The 19,825-nt window shown below is 44.3% G+C and overlaps 1 protein-coding gene across 1 annotated transcript in view; it reads right to left on the reverse strand.

The window, feature by feature from the left end:
• The window catches only part of gch1 (GTP cyclohydrolase 1), a 29,173-nt gene extending 10,189 nt beyond the window's left edge, over positions 1-18,984 (reverse strand). Inside the window, exons 1-2 of the mRNA XM_030719465.1 lie at positions 18,533-18,984; positions 13,110-13,219 (exon numbers count right to left, since the gene is read on the reverse strand). Of these exons, the coding sequence (XP_030575325.1) occupies positions 13,110-13,219; positions 18,533-18,893 (471 nt within the window). The 5' untranslated portion in view covers positions 18,894-18,984. The remainder of the gene's footprint in view (positions 1-13,109; positions 13,220-18,532) is intronic.
• Between the last annotated feature and the right edge of the window lie 841 nt (positions 18,985-19,825).

Genomic DNA, 19,825 nt, shown 5'->3' on the forward strand with positions numbered 1-19,825 from the left:
GTCTCCACTGCTCTAGAGTCCAGTGGTGCTGTGCTTTACAGCACTGCATCTGATGCTTTGCATTGCACTTGGTGATGCAGAGCTGGGATGCAGCTGCTCGTCCATGGAAACCCATTCCATGAAGCTTTTTATGAGCTGTTCTTGAGCTAATCTGGAGGCTACATGAAGTTTAGAGGTCTGTAGCGATTGACTCTGTAGAACGTTGGCAACCTCTGCACACTATGTGCCTCAGCATCCGCTGAGCCCACTCCGTGATTTTAAGTGGCCTACCACTATGTGACTGAGTTGTTGTCATTCCCAGTTGCTCCCACACTTGACTGTGGAATATTTAGTAGTGAGGATTTTTCATGACTGGACTTGTTGGACAGGTGGCATCCTATCACGGTACCACGCTGGAATTCACTGAGCTCCTGAGACCCATTCTTTCACAAATGTTTGTAGAAGCAGTCTGCATGCCTAGGTGTTTGGTTTATACAGGTGCTGGTCATAAAATTAGAATATCATGAAAAAGTTCATTTATTTCAGTAATTCCATTCAAAAAGTGAAACTTGTATATTATATTCATTCATTACACACAGACTGATATATTTCAGATGTTTGTTTCTTTTAATTTTGATGATTAGACCTGACAACTAATGAAAACCCAAATTCAGTATCTCAGAAAATTAGAATATTGTTGTAGCACCCCACCGCTTTATATTGTGTTCTGACCGGGAACCCCAGGATTGACCAAACTAGGTGGGGTGTGGGTCTGATGCAAAGTGGATACCACGAAGGTTCACTTGTGGACAATGATGTGATGACTATTAAGAAACTTAAATCACACACTATTTAAAATAACACTGACTCAGATGACTCTTTAACTCCAAAACTGAACATTTACTGAACGTGAACGCAAGATAGAAAACCACACTTTTAAATGCAAAATGTAAGACACAAATGAAACACTAAAACACTTGTATTCTTATAATACCAGTAAAAATATTGAACTCAACCTTAGCTTTTCCCAATCAGTCCGAATGGATTAGGCTTATAAGGGTTAATTCTAACTACTCCGTCATTCAAATATACACAGTCACTTAACAGTACTCATACATGGGCCCCACACACACGCTCGCATTCACACAAACGTTGCAGGCCTGATTGTTGTGTGCTGCAGCACAGTGGCGAAACTCCTCTTCACTCACCGATAGCTGCACCAGAAACGTCTGACTTACAGTTCCGCGTTGCGAACCAGCTCACCCTCTCGTCCCCTCCGGACGACAGTCAACCAGTTCTCGTCTGCAGTCTGTTTCCGCTCACCACTCGCCACCGACAGGGCAAAGAAGATGGCGCTCGTCACCGCGACGAGCTCCTGCTAGCCGTTAGCTGCTAGCCGCCGATGCTGATGCCTCGCTCTGAATCACCGTCGTCTGCGGCTGCACAGCTGTCGGGCAGGCGGTTTCCCAACGCCTCCTACTAACAGTCACTGGATAGTATTTACTAGTCAGTTCTCTTCTGTTAGTTTATCGTGTGCTAGCGCGCTCCGAGCCAACACTGCTGCGTCCGTTCTCCGTTTCTCTCTCTTCTCCTCTCCTTCCTCTCTCATCACACCCAGCCAAATACAACAGGTAGACCTGCACAGACCACCTTCACTGACCACTCAGAAAATACGAACTAAGAGTGTTAGCTCTGTTACATTCAGCAACTTTGTAAGAAAACATTATATTTACATAACATTATTCCTCTTCCATTACACAATACACATTATATGCAAAGTACATTACACTCCTGTTAACTTTGCTTTTATGTTCAAAGGAATTAAGCTTATTTAATCCCCATTTTTCCATCCGGGCTACACCCTCCCCCTTCTAGAATGTTTTGATGTCCCCATCAAACCAACAGCTTAGCTAATTTGAATCTCCATGCACTGTCTAGTGAGATTCAATTTAACGCAGGAAGGGCATAAGGCCATAGGGTGACACCAGAGGGTCTGGCAGGGGTGGCATCGTGAATCTCTGTACGTGCCGCTTCCAACCAGCACTCCCTGGCTCAATACAGTTAAGGGCTGATCAGATGGTCTTCCCAGTTCATCATAACTCAGTCTGACAACTGGCTTCTTGACTCTCTTTGTGCGTTCCGTTGGAGGGTCCCTGTCTTCCAGTAGCACCTCCCTCTCCACTGCTACTGCCTGTAAGTCAGTAACTGTACCTTCCTCAGAGTTGTGAAGCAGATTTGGGGAGTCGAGAGCTTCTGGAGTTGAGTCACCCTCCTCCAGTTCAGGAGATGAAACTTCAAGAGGAACTACGCTTGGGGCTTGACCTTGGCCTCGGTCTCTCAACAACAGTCCTGGTCGTGTCAGAAGTTTCTCACAGTCCATATGTAATGATCGTGATGGGCCTGCATATTCACATTCAGACTCTGATGAGAACATGGCATATTCCTGATCTACAGTTTGTTTGGTCGCTGCGAGTCTCCTTTGGGATCTTGTGACCGGTGTCTGAAATGACTCGGGCTCAGTGTCGTTTGGCAGTCTCACTAGATAGCCAATCGGTAGTAAGTGGTTGCGGTGTACTGTCTTTTCTACCCCCAGTCCCTTCTCAGGTTTTACTCTGTAGACTGGTAGGTTGGGAAATTTCTCCACCACGACATATGGTGTAGGTCGCCACTTACTTTTCAACTTGTGTTTGCCGGTAACACCCAAGTTTCTCAGTAGTACTCGGTCTCCTTTTCCCAGAGTCTGCTCTTTCACATGTTTATCATGAGCTTTCTTGTTTCTCTGATGACTCTTGTCAGATGCTTGTGTTGCAAGGTGGTATGCTTGACGCAGATCACCTTTCAGCTTAGCCACGTACTTGTGATGTGACAAACTCTTTTGATCCTCATCCAGTGCACCAAAACAGATGTCCACAGGTAGACGCGCCTCCCTGCCAAACATGAGCAGGTAGGGCGAGTACCCTGTTGCTTCGTTCTGAGTGCAATTGTAAGCATGCACCAAATTACTGAGACTCTGACTCCATTTCTGCTTTTGCTTCGGATCTAGGGTTCCGAGCATAGACAGCAGCGTACGGTTAAATCTCTCTGGTTGCGGATCTCCTTGAGGATGGTAGGGCGTTGTCCTAGACTTCCGAATCCCCAACATTTTGAGAAGATCTTGAATGAGTTTGCTCTCAAAATCCCGACCTTGATCAGAATGTATCCGTGCCGGAAGTCCATAGTGCACAAAGTATTTCTCACAGAGAATCTTGGCAACTGTGGACGCCCGTTGATCTTTGGCCGGAAAAGCTTGGGCATATCTGGTAAAATGATCGGTTACTACAAGGATGTTGGCATACCCCTGGGAATCTGGTTCCAAGGACAGAAAGTCTATGCATACCAGATCAAGTGGTCCGCTACTGGTAATCTGGTTTAATGGTGCAGCTCTTTGGGGCTGAGCTTTACGCGTGATACATCTACCACAGTTTCTTATGTACTGCTCTACTTCTGCACACATTTTGGGCCAGTAGAATCGATCCCGTATGAGTTTAACAGTCTTGTCCAATCCTAGATGACCGGACTCATCGTGCAGCGACTTCAGAACCATGGCAACCAGCTCCCTTGGTAACACTAGCTGATATACCTCATTACCAGATTGCCTCTGCACCTTTCTGTAAAGCAGATCATCTCGGATCACCAACTTATTGGCTTCTCTCTGAAGCAGTACGGCTTCTGAGTTGGCCTCCTTGTCTGGTGAAAACAGGAATTCTCCATTCACAGACTTCTTGACTGGAGCAATCACTGGATCATTATCTTGCGCTTTAATAAGTTCTGCCTTACTTATCTGGGTCAAAGCACTGTGGTCCAATCGAGTGGGGAAAACAAAACACTCTGGGAGTGCCTCAGGGGAAACCCCTAATGACTCGGCATATCCCATGTTCCCTCCTGCCGACTTTCTGCAGGAGATTTGCTTGCAGAGGGCTTTGACACTGTCGAGGGGCATTGTTTTCCACTCGGGGCTCTCCGATGGCAGAGGATTGCGTGACAGTGAGTCAGCATCAATATTAGTGCTTCCAGGTCGGTACTGTAAAGTGAAATCGTAAGTTGAGAGGGCAGCCAGCCAACGATGACCAGTGGCATTGAGCTTGGCTGTGGTCAGAATATACGTGAGGGGATTATTATCGGTCCTCACTGTGAACTGAGCACCATACAAGTAATCGTGAAACTTGTCCACTACTGCCCATTTCAACACCAGGAATTCAAGTTGGTGCACCGGGTAGTTCTTTTCCGAGGAACTGAGCTTTCGGCTAGCAAACGCCACAGGTCGCAAACCTTCAGGATGTTCTTGATTGAGTACTGCGCCCAAACCATGAAGGCTGGCATCGATGTGTAACACATAGGGCTTGGATGGATCGGCGAATGCCAGAACGGGTGCATTTGTGAGACAGTGTTTAATCTTTTGAAAAGCCTCTGTGCAAGCAGGACCCCACCTATCTCCAAAGGGTTGATTTACACTGTAATAGGTCTTTTCTGGGACTTTAGCAGTTTTCTTCTTTCTCTGAGTGGGTGGGTAACCTTTGCAGAGCTCGGTGAGTGGTCTGACTTGAATAGAGTAGTTTTTTATAAAGCGACGGTAGTACCCACAAAACCCCAAGAATGACTGCAGTGATGGAAGGTCAGTGGGTTGCTTCCAGCGAGTTACTGCTTCCACTTTGCTTGGGTCGGTGGCAATACCATTTTCAGACACTATGTGTCCCACATATGTCACTTGAGGTCTGCAGAACTGACATTTGTCTATTGCCAACTTCAGTCCAGTCTCTTCCAGTCTGTGAAGGACCTTGAACAGTCTTTGTTCATGTTCTTCCAAGGTTTTTCCAAACACTATTAAATCATCCAAATACACTATGACCTCAAGCATGTGCATGTCCCCAACCGCTTTTTCCATTACTCTCTGGAAGGTTGCTGGGGCTCCTGTTATCCCTTGGGGCATCCTTTCGAATTGGTAAAATCCCAAAGGGCATATGAAAGCGGTTTTTTCCTTGTCGTCTTCTGCCATTGGGATTTGATAATACCCGCTGCGCAGATCCAGGACTGAAAACCATCTGCTTCCAGACAAACAGTCCAAGGCCTCGTCAATTCGAGGAATGGTGTACTGATCAGGAATAGTTCTGCGGTTCAGTGTTCGATAGTCCACGCACATCCGCAACTTCCCCGTTTTCTTTCGTGCCAATACGATGGGTGAAGCATAGGAACTCCTTGATTCCTTTATTACTCCTGCAGCCAGTAGTCCTTGAAGGTGACGGCGCAAATCATCCAGATCAGCAGGGGCCACACGGCGAGACCGTTCTCTGAAGGGGGTGTCGTCATTTAGTCGTATATGATGGTGCACTCCTTTAGCCAATCCAACGTCCCACTCGTCGGTTGAAAACACATTACTTCTCTCTGCAAGTTTCTGTTTCAGCCTCTCTTTCCATTCAGCTGGTACAGGGGAATCCCCAAAGTCGAACAGTGATGGGTCCAGCTGAGATGAAGCTCTTGTGTGTGTGCCCGGGATGTCAGTCACTATATCCACCACATGCAAGTGTGCAACCACAGTACCCATTGGAATGGCAGTGGCTTTGAGGGACTCATTGCGCATAAGAACCAAGAACTTGTCTTTGTCAAGGGTCTTGGAGAACAACACCGTTGGCTGCACTAACACACTTGGGGGAAGAGCATGTGAAGGTGCACGTTCTGTGATCAGGATACTGTCTCCGATCGTGTGTGTTTCTTTGACTTTACAGATGGCTATATGGTTTTTCCCAGCCGGAATAACCAGTGGTCCAGGACCCGTCCACTTTACTTCGGCTACAGGAAAGTCATCATCTGTAGGCAACTCGTACTTAATGGTAGGTAAGGGCTGAGACTGCGAAACGTTCACCTTGCTGGTGCAAACAGTTTTTGGGCTCCCCTCTTTCTGACTTGAAGACAGAGGTCTAATTTTGTGAACATTGGTGCCAACTAGAACAGGTATGGTATCTGAGCAACGAGGATCTGGGCACACTAAAGCAAGAACTGGGACAGCCTCCACGTTCCCTTGGGTCTTTCCAGGCAACTCCACCTCAATTTGGATGTAGCCTCGGTAGGGGTAGCTGGTCTCTGACTCACTTAGGCCCCAAATATCTAAACCCGTGACAGGTTGGAGAGGCACATGAGGCAAGTACCTTGAATACCAACTGTCGAAAACTATCGTTACCTGAGACCCACTGTCTAATAGGGCAGTGCAGGTTATGCCATCCACCTTCACACAGGCAGTGGAGGGTGGCCCTACGAGTCCTTCTGGGACACCAGCTGTGTGTACACTCACAGCGCTCCGGTTGACCCCTACATTTGTGGTAGTTTGTTCTTTTGCACTACCAGGAGCTTTCTGGCTTGCTTTCAGTTTCCGTTGGGCATGAAGGAGTTTCTGTATCACTTTTGGGTAGTTCTCTGGGGATTTACATTTGGTGGAAATGTGCCCATCTTCGCCACAGCGATAACAGAAAAAGTCACTGGGATCTCTGAGTGCCGTAGCTCTTTGATGCATGCGCACAGGAGAAGTCTGGTTACGGAGTGGTGATACTACAGGCTCTTTGCTGGGTTTAACAGACATAACTGAGATCTGCTTTCTTAGTTTCACCACTTCTTTCTTTAAAGCTTGAATGTTGTTGTTCTCTCCCAAGCTGTTGGGCTCTGCCTCATCAGTGGGTGGAAACTCAAGGGAAAGGACACATGGAGCCCCTGACGCAGCCGTGAGCCCACTGACTTGGGTTTTGAGGTCTTGGAGCTCAGCTCTAAGATCCTGGACATATGCCCCTGTGGGTACAGTAGCACTTTTGACATGCCGAGCTTTTGTGGGGTTAAGTCTACGGCGGGAGGCTTCATACTCTTCTTCAATGCGCACCTCATTCAGCAGCTGCAAGAAAGTAGGTGGATTATCTCTTCGCTCCCTCAAACGCAAACTTAATAACATCATGTCAGACCTTGTGGCTCCTTTAATGAGTTGATCAAGGCGAGCTTTGTCTATGGAAGTCGGAGACAGACCTCCTTTTTTCACTACTTTGTTCAGGGATCTTTCCATCCTTCGCAGAAACTCAAAGTTTTTCACCGGGATGCTGGCATAGCATTCTGAATGAGAAGTACAGTTCTTCTCCTGTCTCTGGTGTGTCAAATGTGTTCTCAATCACATCCACGTACCCTTGGGGTGTGGCCTCTGGGTTATTAAAGCGGACAGCCTGCAATATCTCCAAAGCAGGACCTTTTACACTTTCCATTATTCTCATTTTCTTTTCTTTGTCAGGCCGATCATATTCCTCTATCATCAAACGAGCTTGCAATATCCAGTTCTCCAATGGCTCCTCTCCTGGGGGAGTAGGGACAATCCCTGAGAAGGTTCGTAGCCTCCTGTAGTTGCTGTTATCACTTACCGGCTTGGCTGTGCTTTGCAGAAGGTCTCCCACAGCTCTGATGATAGCTTCCGGAGTAGAGGCCTGAAGTGGTGGAACAGGGCCTAACTCTGTTGGTGGCACCTGCAAGTCCTCTGCGAGCACTTGGTCAGCTGACCCTTCCTCCTCCTCTGAATATCCAACAATTCTCCATGGTGCATTACTACCTTCCGGCAGGATGTCTAAGGGAATAGCTTTGGGATTTACTTTCTCTCTGCATTCACACAGTACAGTCAAACATTGACTCTGAGGATCGTACATGCGTCCTCTGACTTTAACACGTCCAAGAACTTTAATGGATTGCAGAGTTCCTTCTATGCGTTCAATCTCAGTGTCTTCGGGAACATCTTTGAGCAGAATGGCATGGGTAGGGTTAATGCCCTCTCCTTTACACCAATGCCGTAACTGTGCCATCCCTCTGGTGTACCAATTTCCCTTCTATTACACAGAGTCTGCTTACTGGTTTCCTCTGAGTTTACCTATAGCTTATTTTCATTTCAGATTATCTCTACTTAAAGAGTTGTCTGAGCCAGTAACAAGGGTAGACTAATATTAGCATTTATCCCAGCGGTGCCTCCATTTTATGTAGCACCCCACCGCTTTATATTGTGTTCTGACCGGGAACCCCAGGATTGACCAAACTAGGTGGGGTGTGGGTCCGATGCAAAGTGGATACCACGAAGGTTCACTTGTGGACAATGATGTGATGACTATTAAGAAACTTAAATCACACACTATTTAAAATAACACTGACTCAGATGACTCTTTAACTCCAAAACTGAACATTTACTGAACGTGAACGCAAGATAGAAAACCACACTTTTAAATGCAAAATGTAAGACACAAATGAAACACTAAAACACTTGTATTCTTATAATACCAGTAAAAATATTGAACTCAACCTTAGCTTTTCCCAATCAGTCCGAATGGATTAGGCTTATAAGGGTTAATTCTGACTACTCCGTCATTCAAATATACACAGTCACTTAACAGTACTCATACATGGGCCCCACACACACGCTCGCATTCACACAAACGTTGCAGGCCTGATTGTTGTGTGCTGCAGCACAGTGGCGAAACTCCTCTTCACTCACCGATAGCTGCACCAGAAACGTCTGACTTACAGTTCCGCGTTGCGAACCAGCTCACCCTCTCGTCCCCTCCGGACGACAGTCAACCAGTTCTCGTCTGCAGTCTGTTTCCGCTCACCACTCGCCACCGACAGGGCAAAGAAGATGGCGCTCGTCACCGCGACGAGCTCCTGCTAGCCGTTAGCTGCTAGCCGCCGATGCTGATGCCTCGCTCTGAATCACCGTCGTCTGCGGCTGCACAGCTGTCGGGCAGGCGGTTTCCCAACGCCTCCTACTAACAGTCACTGGATAGTATTTACTAGTCAGTTCTCTTCTGTTAGTTTATCGTGTGCTAGCGCGCTCCGAGCCAACACTGCTGCGCCCGAGCTCCGTTTCTCTCTCTTCTCCTCTCCTTCCTCTCTCATCACACCCAGCCAAATACAACAGGTAGACCTGCACAGACCACCTTCACTGACCACTCAGAAAATACGAACTAAGAGTGTTAGCTCTGTTACATTCAGCAACTTTGTAAGAAAACATTATATTTACATAACATTATTCCTCTTCCATTACACAATACACATTATATGCAAAGTACATTACACTCCTGTTAACTTTGCTTTTATGTTCAAAGGAATTAAGCTTATTTAATCCCCATTTTTCCATCCGGGCTACATTGTGAAGAGGTTCAATATTGAAGACATCTGGTGCCCCCCCCCCCCCCCCCCCCCCCCCCCGAAAAAAAAGAGCTTTATCTGTTAACTGGCAACATCTTTCATCTTCTTTCTTTTCTCATCACACTGGTGCTTACAGTCAGTTGTGGATAAGCACCTATTTACCAGAAAGCAGTGTTTAAATCCAGAAACACATCAGCCATATTTTCTTCCTTTAGCCATATCTCAAAAAATTCATCCACCCCAACAAACCAGAGCTCACTAAAAGCTTTGCCATCAGGAAGAACCATTTCAACAGAAAATGGAGTCAAGTGACAAGTGCCTCAGAGCAACTTGCAGCTGAGCATGCAGAGTTTTAGGCTCTGATGGTGCACATTAATCCCACATTAGTCACAACATGAGCATAGGAAAGCAATAGGACGGCAACAAAAACTGAAGATGAGAGCAGAGCAGGTGGAGAAGAGGACAGGAGTGAGAGCCAGAGTCATCAGCTGGAGAATCACTGCTAGATGACTGGAGGCTCCAATTCTCTCTCTCTCTCTCTCACACACACACACACACACACACACACACACACACACACACCCCGGAACGATCCACTCAAATGTCAGACGCAATTTGTTGACAAGACGAGAGAAAGGGCAGCAGCAACAAGCGTGCAAAGATCTCTTTTCCTCCTTTTTTCCCTTTTCTCCTTCTGCACTGCAGCGGCCTGATATACCCGCATCAAACAGACCGACCACGGTGGCTGCTTTTTCACATATCTGTCCATGTTATTCATATTTTCTGGCTCACGCTGTGAATGAGGATGGGACAAGGCAAACAAAAAGGAATCATCATGGTTACAGCAGCTTAAATATAATACAACCGCACTACCATTTTTTAAAGCCATGTTTGGTTAATAGCTTTATTTTTTGGCATATTTACTGTTTGTGTGTCTCACTTATAAATTTCTAACCTCACTTGAAGGCAGCTGTTTTCGACATCTGGCTCTGATAAAATCATTTTACAAAACAAGACACAAAGTTAGTGCACAGCTGCTGAAGAAAGTGACTAATATTAAATATAGAGATTTTTGATCTAATATTGTTCATGCCATCAATGATTTCTCAGTTTGACAACATATGAATTTGGATTTTTTTTGCCTTTTTTTTCTGTTCTCTGTCAGGATGATCCCACACTGCTTCAATAATGGTGAGATCTGGGCTCTGGGGAGGCCAATCCATGACTGAAAGTGTCCCACTGTGTGTTTTTCTGTCCAGCTATGCTTTTACTGCATTGGCAGTGTGTTTGGGATCACTGCCATGCTGAAAAAATAAAGGTGTTTCCAATTAGATCCTTTGCAGATGGTATTACATGATGGATCAAAATCTGATGTTACTTTTCTGTGTTCATAAATCACTGGCTGAAATGCCGCCCTAAATCAGGACAGAGACTCCATCATGTTTTAAAGGTGATTGGAGACACTCACTGCAGCCCCTCTCTCATGACCACATTTGAAATTTATAAATGAAGAGAAAGAGGGAGAAAAGACCACATTACACAAGAACTGGACTGAAAATCAGTGGCAACAGGTCTGATGGAGTGATGAATCCAGCCACCCTGCCACTGAGACCATTTCTGATTAGGCTTCAGTGAACAGCTGATGGATCAAATGAAGGGCAAGATGCGGTCTTTGGTGATTTTTTTTCCCCCTGTTTCTTATAGACACAACTATCAGATACTGTTCATCTGCTGTAGTTTTTAGGCCTGCCACATCTTCTTTTGTCCTCCAGTTTCTTCAATTTTTTAGGGCACTCTGCACACTGTGCTGAGATATGTAGATTCAACTAAAGAAATGGGAACAAATTCTGTGTTTTTACAACAGGCTGCTAATAACAAAGTGCCTAAAGATACAATTTAAAATGGGTTCTTTGCTAAGCTGTCTTTTATGTGTAGACACAACACTAGTTAGGAGCCTTTTTTATGTTTGAATGATTCATTGGTGTGCATTTGTTTATGTCTGTTTATGATTGGTCAGTGTTGACTGGCCAGACAAAACAAAACACAACGATTGGACTGAACACGAGTAAAAACAGCTGAAAAACAGGCTCTTTGGAAACCAAATATTAAGAAATTAGGGCTCAAAACTTTGCACATTACTGCATGTTGGTCATATATTAACTACAGAAGTATCACAATAAAATGTATTAAGTATTAAGTCCTTGAATCAACTGCAGTCCCAAACCTCCTCATCCACCAGGACCAGCTTTTCAAACCAAACTGATTTTTTTTGAACACCATCCATAGTTCTTCAGTTTCACTTGAAGCTCAATACCTGATCGCTTGTTTCCACAGGAAATATGTCACAGCGAAGAAGCAATTATGCCTGAATGCAAGAACAAGGGACAGATGTTTGCTCTGGTGTATTTTCTGTTCAAATGTTTTCTGAAGAGTTGATTTGATGGTGTCTCTGCTGATTGCAAATCAACAACGGCCCTGCTTTTGTGCAGTAGACACTGAAACAGCTTATTTATTGAACAGCTGGTGGCTACCTGCACGCCATCTGACCAACAATAGAAGAGGAGGACTGAGACATCGCACGCAGACAGTCAGAGAGGAGGGCTGGATGAGAGGAAGTGCTGCAGATGGTGACGCGGGGGGGGGGGGGGTGTTTATATACATGAACAGCACATCACAAGAGGAGGTGTTTGTGTGAGTCACTGCTGTCATCAGAACCCATTTACACCGGTGGAAAAAGATCAGCTGCCAGCCTCTATTGTCTTAAATGACGTGCAGCTGCAGGTGAAGATGGAGGGAGAAGGGGAGCAGAGGAAGAAAAGCAGAAAGAAGGAAGAGGCCGATCTGCCGTTTAGTGCAGAGTAATGATGTCAAAGGGGCAGAGAGGAGGCTGAAAACAGATCTCAGCTAATCTGATTGCTTCTAGTGTTCTCTGCTGTCCAGACAAACGTCAGAGAGAAATGGTTTTTGAAGATATTCATCTGGTTGCATGGCTTGATGTTTGCGACAATTTTTTATGCACTAAATTATAGAAAAATCTAGCAAACCGGCCGGCAAGTGAAGTCCAAAGATGCAAAGAAATTCTAGCTGCATCACATGGACTGCAGGCACACCATTTCTGTACCAGCAGTCACCTGCATCTTTGTTTCGCTCTGTTTGTTTTGTCTTTTCTGGAGCTGGACACAATTCTGTTTAGAGACAAGTATTTATGTTAAATGACATCATTTGCAGCAAAGCTTCCAGTACTGCAGGTTGTAATGAACAGCCAGCGATCAAGATGACAGTAAATGCACACCTTTAAATGTAGCATATTCTGCCACAGGAAGGCAGTAACTACTCAGCCAAGGAAGCTCCCAGGAACACTGCTGTGCCCTACCCATGTATTCATTCACTCAGGGAGCATGAAGTCACCTGCTTTACTGATAGGAGTCATGGTGGTGGATGCTGGTAATAGGTTCATTAGAAGGACTAATGAGCATGTTCTATGGACCCAAAATTCCTGAAATGCATGGAATATCCTCACACCTCATGGAGGTATCCTGGAAAACCTCTGCATAGGTGCCCCAGAGTAAACGGATTGGTTCATATACTGTTCGACTCTACCTGAGCGCTGCTTCATTCACCCACTCACACAAGCACTTCTTTTCTGCGCCTAAGTGCTTTCTATCTAACATTCACACACATTCACTCTCCAGTGGATGCATCGGAGATCAGCTCAATGTTCAGTATCCTGCCCAGGGATACTCTGGCACACAGACTGGAGCAGCCAGTGATTGACCACCAGCCTTCCAATTATTAGTTGACCTGCTCCGCATCCAGGGCCACAGCCACCCCATCCAGTTTCAATAAAAAGCTCGTTTTCCCCTGAACACTCAAGTGGGTGGTTTTACCTGCAGAATCACTGTGCATGTGTGTGCGTGCGTGCATGTGTGTACGGTCCCTCTTACCCTGCCGAAGATGGGCACCAGGTGATGTTCACACATGGAGAACATGTCAATGTCTTTGACTATCACCATCTCATCATGGTCTTCATCAAAGATGGCGTCATTCAACACGTCTGAGGAGAGAAATGGGAGAGATGAAACATAAAGGAGAAATCTTTTGCAATGTTTGATTACTAGAATTTTCTAATCTACCTGCAGCATTTATTCATTAATAAGGAGCAATTTCTGTCTTTGGTTCATTGATAATACAAACTTTCTGTGATCATGTTGGTCTCTTTTTTTGTTGGTTATCAGCTCAGATTTTTTTTAATGCACATTTAAAAACAATTCAGCTTCACTTCTTTTTAAAGTTTCAGGGCAGATGGAAACCAAACAGCCGTGCCGGAGGTTGCCAGGTTCACCTTGACCATTCAGCTGCCGCGCTCTTTATCACGGGCTTCAGTGTTTCTCTCTGGCAAACACCGGCGTCTAATTATAGCTCTGCCTCCTCCTTCCTGCTGTTGCTTTATTGCATTTTTTGGTTGTTGGGGTTCAATAAACTGTTTTATCTGCTGAATGTGACGACGCGGACGCTTCTCGCTCTCACCGCGGCAGTTTTTAATTTCCTGACTGGCTATCTGCAAGAGGGAGAGGAAACGCGGAGGGGTGAGGTCACCAAAACAACAGAACACACCGACTTTTTCCTTCAGCTTCTCCTGCTTCTTTTATCACCGTGTGCATAAAGGGACTGATGCATATTTTTCCTTTACCCTTCATTTAAGTTTTCCCTAATAAAACACATTCATACTGTAAAGTTTGTCTCTTTGTTGGATTTGGGACTTTTGACGGTGCTCTCATTGCAGATAGGACCGTTTGCTGTGGGAAGAAACCACAAGACTGACCTCAGGCACTGCTTGGGGCTGAGATTTATTCAGTATCAAAGTCCATTCACTGAGACAAATCTTCCTACTGCCCGATTTGATAGCTGCTGCTGTTTCTGCTGTGTTTTGTTGCCAACCCTTGCACAGCAAAAATAATTCAAATAACAAGAAAAACATGCAATAAATGGTTGTTTAGTGTGGTTCTTTGTAATGCCATTTTACCGTATGCGATACACTCACACTAAATAGATTCCATCTATCTACAGTGTATGTGGCGCCTCTGCAGCAAACCTTATTGGCCTACAAACAAGATCCTGAACTAGGTTTGCCTTCAGGTTGATGCAGTAATCCTGTTTGAAAGTTTTTTTAATCAAAAGCAAAGTTAAACGGAGACTTTGCAGCTACTGATAAAACTGTAATGGCCATCTTGATAATGTGGGAACACAGCAAAATCAATGAAACTCTACACAAGGCAAGCAACAGTTTATCAACCTTTCATTAACATCTTTATTCAGAGGGAAACTAAAGGCAGACGTACTTCTGAGTAAGTTTAATGAGGAATCTGTTTTTTTGTTCTTTGCCCAAATATTTTTGCTTTAAATTTGCACCATTCAAAGTATTCAGAGTTCCTGTTTTCAGTGCACTCAAGCGTATTATGCAGCACAACCAGATTACTTTCAGATTAAAGAAAACTTTAAACTGAATTTCTACATGATGTACTCAGTCATTTTAACTTTCCCTGGATCTACAAATATGAAGTCTGTGTGTTAGAATTAAATTAGGACTGAGTGAGAATTTTGAACTCAAACCACATCAGTCAGTAGCAAAGGGTTAAAACCTGCCTGATTATCTTTGTTGTAGCAATGTACCCAAACTATAATGTAATAGTGTAATAAAGTAAAATAATCCTTTAGGGACATTCCAGTGATTGCAGCTTCTGAACCTTTAGTTACAGTGAAAGTTGCATCTCTCTCAGACATAAACGAGCGCTCACCCTGAAGGAAAATTATATTAACCTTTACTAAATAAAGGGAAACTGGTGAGGACAAAGGTTGGTTGGGTGACAGAGCGAGAAGCCAGCCATTTATGAGGTAATGACAGTGTTACTCATCATCTGCGCTTACAATAGGGCTGCCTCCTGTGCGTGAATGAATACCACAAAGACACACAGAGAATGAAGGGGCCACATGTTATCACGTTGTGAGGGAAGCAGGAAATGGTGGCGTGAATCACTGAAAAATACGCAAATAATGTCGGGACACACGCTCACTGCTCCAGCTTATACATAAATAGGAGTACACGCAGCACAGTCAGAAGGTTTAGCTGATGATTCAGATGCTCAGTCCCCATGCTGCACCTGCAGGACGGTATCTGATTAGTCCCAAATTCATTTTGAAGCTTGCCAACGAGCCAAATCATACAGCCAGACTCATGGACAAGATGTTATGACTCATGTGTCACGTGTTACTCGTGTCAGGTTAACCGGTCACAAAATTGGTTGTAGGTTTGGATGCTAGTTGGATAAATACTTTGAGTTCTGCTCAAACTCAGTGGGTAAAAAAAAAAAAATGTATTCATTCAAAAGTCGACAACACAAGAAATTATTCAAAATGTGATGGAGGTCTGAATACGTTCTGAAACGACTTTAAGCTTATTTATGTTTCACAAGTAAAAATATGGTGATGCTGCAGAGAGGCATTAAAGCCATTTTTCAGAGCGGAGACCTGTAAAATTGATTTTTAATCTGAATTCATATGTTCTCATCCAGAGAGGACTGTCCTATCTCGAGATAAAGTGGAACAGATGATTGAGATGCTTTAAACACAGATAAGAGCAGAAACAATGAAAACATTAACTGTAGACAGACTAATAAAAAAAATCAGTTTATGGGGTGTGACTGATGATTATTTTCATTAAAGTTAATCTGAAGATTGTTTTCTCAATTCATTAATCAGCTAGGAGTTCTGCTTAGTTGCTATCTGCTGACTCCAAAGCCCACAGCAGATGTTAATCATCATTTTCCTACTTAATAAAACATTCGTACCCCATGGATGGGGGCACTGCAGTCTTAGAAGAAGCTACTCTCATCAGGATAAATGGGATAAAGGGGATTACTCGGACAAACTTTGCATTAATTTGCAGTGACCCTTTCATTTACACACGAGTCCAGTCCTCACCTTAAAAAAGGTCCTTCAACAAACCAGAGCCACCAGACCCAGGCCCATATTATTCTCCGAATGTATGCCACATATGCACTCAAAATATGATGAAGGATCTGACCTGTGATCAAATCAAGCCCCCTTCTCTGCTACCTGTTCATGTTTGTTTCAGTCATTTTTCACGAAGGCCAGACAACCATTTAGTGGGTCCTGCTGTGTCTTATTTATTTGACAATAAATTAAAAAACAAAACAGAATATGTAATTAAAAAAAAAAAAATTTAAATTCTGAAAAACAAATCAGTCACAGAGGCCACAGACCTATTAGTTGCAAACCCCATCTAGTTATTATTAAAAGAAAAACATCTGCGCTAAACAGAAAACATCTTCCTTTACATAACAGGCCGTGAAACATTACACATCAGGAGTCCTGATTAATCTCTGCAGAACTTTTCCTAATTACAGTTGTGTTGGTCATGTGCTCGACAGCAAGAGGATTTTGAGCTCGGGTTGTGATGAAAGCTGAATGCGTGACCTGCGCACACAAACACGTGAACACGCTGAGCAAATAGTGGGACGCTTCTCTCAAAATGCCAAAATGCCAGTACATGTGTGCTTTTTGTCTTCTCTGATTTTCACCAAATCAACTGGGAGGCTCCTGTAACAGCCAATCAGCAGGCAGATGGTGCAACACCACCTCCTGAGCAACAACACATGCGAGACCATTGTTGTCTACACTGTCCACAGTTCAAAGCTAAGAAGAGCTTTGGGTACAAGAGTTCATTCAGGATAAAGACAAAAAAAAAAACATGAATCAACTGGCTTCACTGGTGCCTTCATATGTTTCTCCGCTGCATTCCTTCCTTTTACAGTTTCATAATGCACACGCAACAACCCCCATAACGGCCAAACTACCTCCAGATGGAGTTCTGGAGGAGGCAGATCCCCAACACCAGCCACTCCAACACGCCGCTGCATGCAGAAGGAAGCCCATGTGGAACTGACACTGCATAACCTTCCTCATGTTCACTGAATGTGATGCAGTAAACCTCCTCGTGGAGTGACCACCATCAAACATGAAATAAATCTTACACAGCTTCGAAGGTCGAGTCATTTCCACACCGTTAGAGCTGCCTCATCACATCAGCCAATATGAAGGCCTGCAATTAATGATTATTTACTTTATGGATTTATCTAGAAATTAATCTGGCAGTTTATTAGTCATTAAAATGTGAGTGGCTTGTGCTCAAACTAGAGTCCATACGCTGATGGATGATCCACTGGAAGCAGGCGTTGAATTTTTTATTCAATGAAAGTTTCAAACGAGCAAAAACAGCACTGAGTAGAGTTATGAAAGCATCAAGTTGATATTCATACACTTGAATTTAACAGATTATTGCTGTTTATTTAACAGGAAATGCTCCAAAATCTGCTTTCCACTAAATTTATGTTTTTGTTTTGTTTTTATTTGTTTGTTTGTTTTTGGGGGGGGGGGTGTAATCTCTTAACCATTACATGGCTGTGAACCAGCTTGGGTAGATGAGTTGTGCTTATGTGCTTCATTTGATGCCACTTTATATATGAACCCTTAAATCATACTTTCACTCCAAATGATGATTCACTTTGTAACAGCTAAAAACAGCTCCATGTCCGGATCAAATGCCGCTTTTACATTAATGTTTCCCAAATGATAATTCCTGATAACACTGACCCGGGCCATTCAATCTGCTCACCAGAGCTCCAAACTTACTTTACCCAATATAAATCCCTGCATGGCACTTCAACTTTCAGTTAATTAAAAAAGCAAAAAAGTATCCCACTGCTCTGGGATATCTCTGAAAATGTTCAAGCCTAAGTGCAAATACCTTCAATTTTTAGGAAGGTTTTCATTATTAGTTATGTATTCACAAATATATGACAGAAACCGCCAGAAAAATAAACCTCTTGCTGCACCTGGAGGAATTAAGATGTTTAGTAAAAGGATAATTACTCGGTGTTAACTGCATATTTATGTATTTGTCAGGGGTGTCGTGTATCATTATAAACGGTTGGGGGGGGGGGGGGGGGGGGGGGGCTACTTTAATTTGATTTCTCTTTACAAAGAATCAGATGAACTTGATCACCTGTTCTTATTTAAACACTAATTGCATAAAGTAACAAAGAAAAGCCCACTTGAAGGGGACATACTCAAGTATCAGTAACTGTAGTATACTGCTCTCTCATGTACTTTGATAAGAGTCTTAATTTACTTCATCTGCGCTCACAGACTAACAAAGGTGCATCAAATCTTTTCTGCAAATCGGCTCTGCGGTGAGTTTTGGGACATGTTCTCTCTCCTCTGTCACACCTGTTGATCGCTGGGCAAATCCCAGCCGCCTCTGAGCCGCTTTGTGGATTTAAAAACTCACCGATAATTTTCTCCTGGTAGCCCTTAGTGAAGAATTGCATGGCCGTGGCGGCCCTCCAGGGGGTTTTGAGGAGCCCCTGCCGCTGCGGGTTCTCCCCGAGCCCACGCAGGATGGTGGTGTAGGCTGCGGCCAGGGACGGCAGGCTCATCTCGTTGTCCTCCAGGCTCCTGGTGCGCTCCTCCTTCCAGCTCTCCATCACCCCGGAGGTCGACCGGTGCGGCGCGGACTCCGCTCCCGGTGCCTGGGGACCGCCAGCTGTCCTCTTCACCATCCCGTCAAAGTGTCCGTTGAGCACGGAGCTGCTGTCCCCGCTGTCCTTCTTCTCGCTTGCATTGTACTTACTCTGTTTGGAGTGGTCCATCACTTCTTTTTCTTTCCTTCTTAGCGGAGCACTTGTTGCATCAGTTTCTCTGCCAGCTTCGTCGTGACGGTCACTTTCGTGTTAGTTGCAGTGGGCGACACTGTTGCAGCCTCAGCATCCTTTATAACAGCAGGATAATCCAGAGCGCGCTCCTATTGGCTCGCGAGATCCTAAGAGGCGGGATCTTCCCCCCCCCCACTCATATTTACCCTGAGCACGACCTGCTGCTTGGAATCAGCTTTCCACTTTTGGAAGGTAACAAAGTGCATTTAGTCTGTTTAATGCTATGGCTGGGTTACATAACAGCGGCCCCAGCCACCCCCAAACAGGAGTAATGTCCAAAATATACTGTTTTCAGTCTTTCAACATCTCTTTAATCATTTAACATGGCACTGCAGTCCATGAATGCTGAAAAGCCTTTCGATTTAATTTAATTTAATTCCATTTCATTTATTTAGCCAAATCCCAACAGTCACCTGAAGGCACTTTATATTGTAAGGTAAAGACCCTACACTTGGCTCAGACTCAGATTCAGCTAAATTGTCAAACAGAATATGAGCTATAATCTGAATGTGATAGGTCAAACATAGAATTAGAATAATAAATCTAATAGAATTTATATAAATAAAAAAGTAAACTGGGATGAGTAGAATAGAATAAGAATACACTAAACTAAAACAGGTAGAGGGTCATTCTGCTGTAGCAGCAACAACTTGAGATGGTTTTAAGGTGCAGTGGTGATAACTTAATAACAACATGGAACTTTTAAGTGACAGCAAAGTTTTTAAAGTGACAAGTATCTACATGTGTGCAGTGTAGACATGTGGTGGTGTGTGAGTGTGGAGCATTAGAGGATGCTGTTTAGATATGTGGTACATGGTCAGTATATGGGGGTGGAATGGTTCAGCAGTCTGACCGTGTCGGGGTAGAGG

The sequence above is a fragment of the Archocentrus centrarchus genome, chromosome 3 (assembly GCF_007364275.1).
Source record: "Archocentrus centrarchus isolate MPI-CPG fArcCen1 chromosome 3, fArcCen1, whole genome shotgun sequence".
Lineage (NCBI taxonomy): Eukaryota > Metazoa > Chordata > Actinopteri > Cichliformes > Cichlidae > Archocentrus > Archocentrus centrarchus.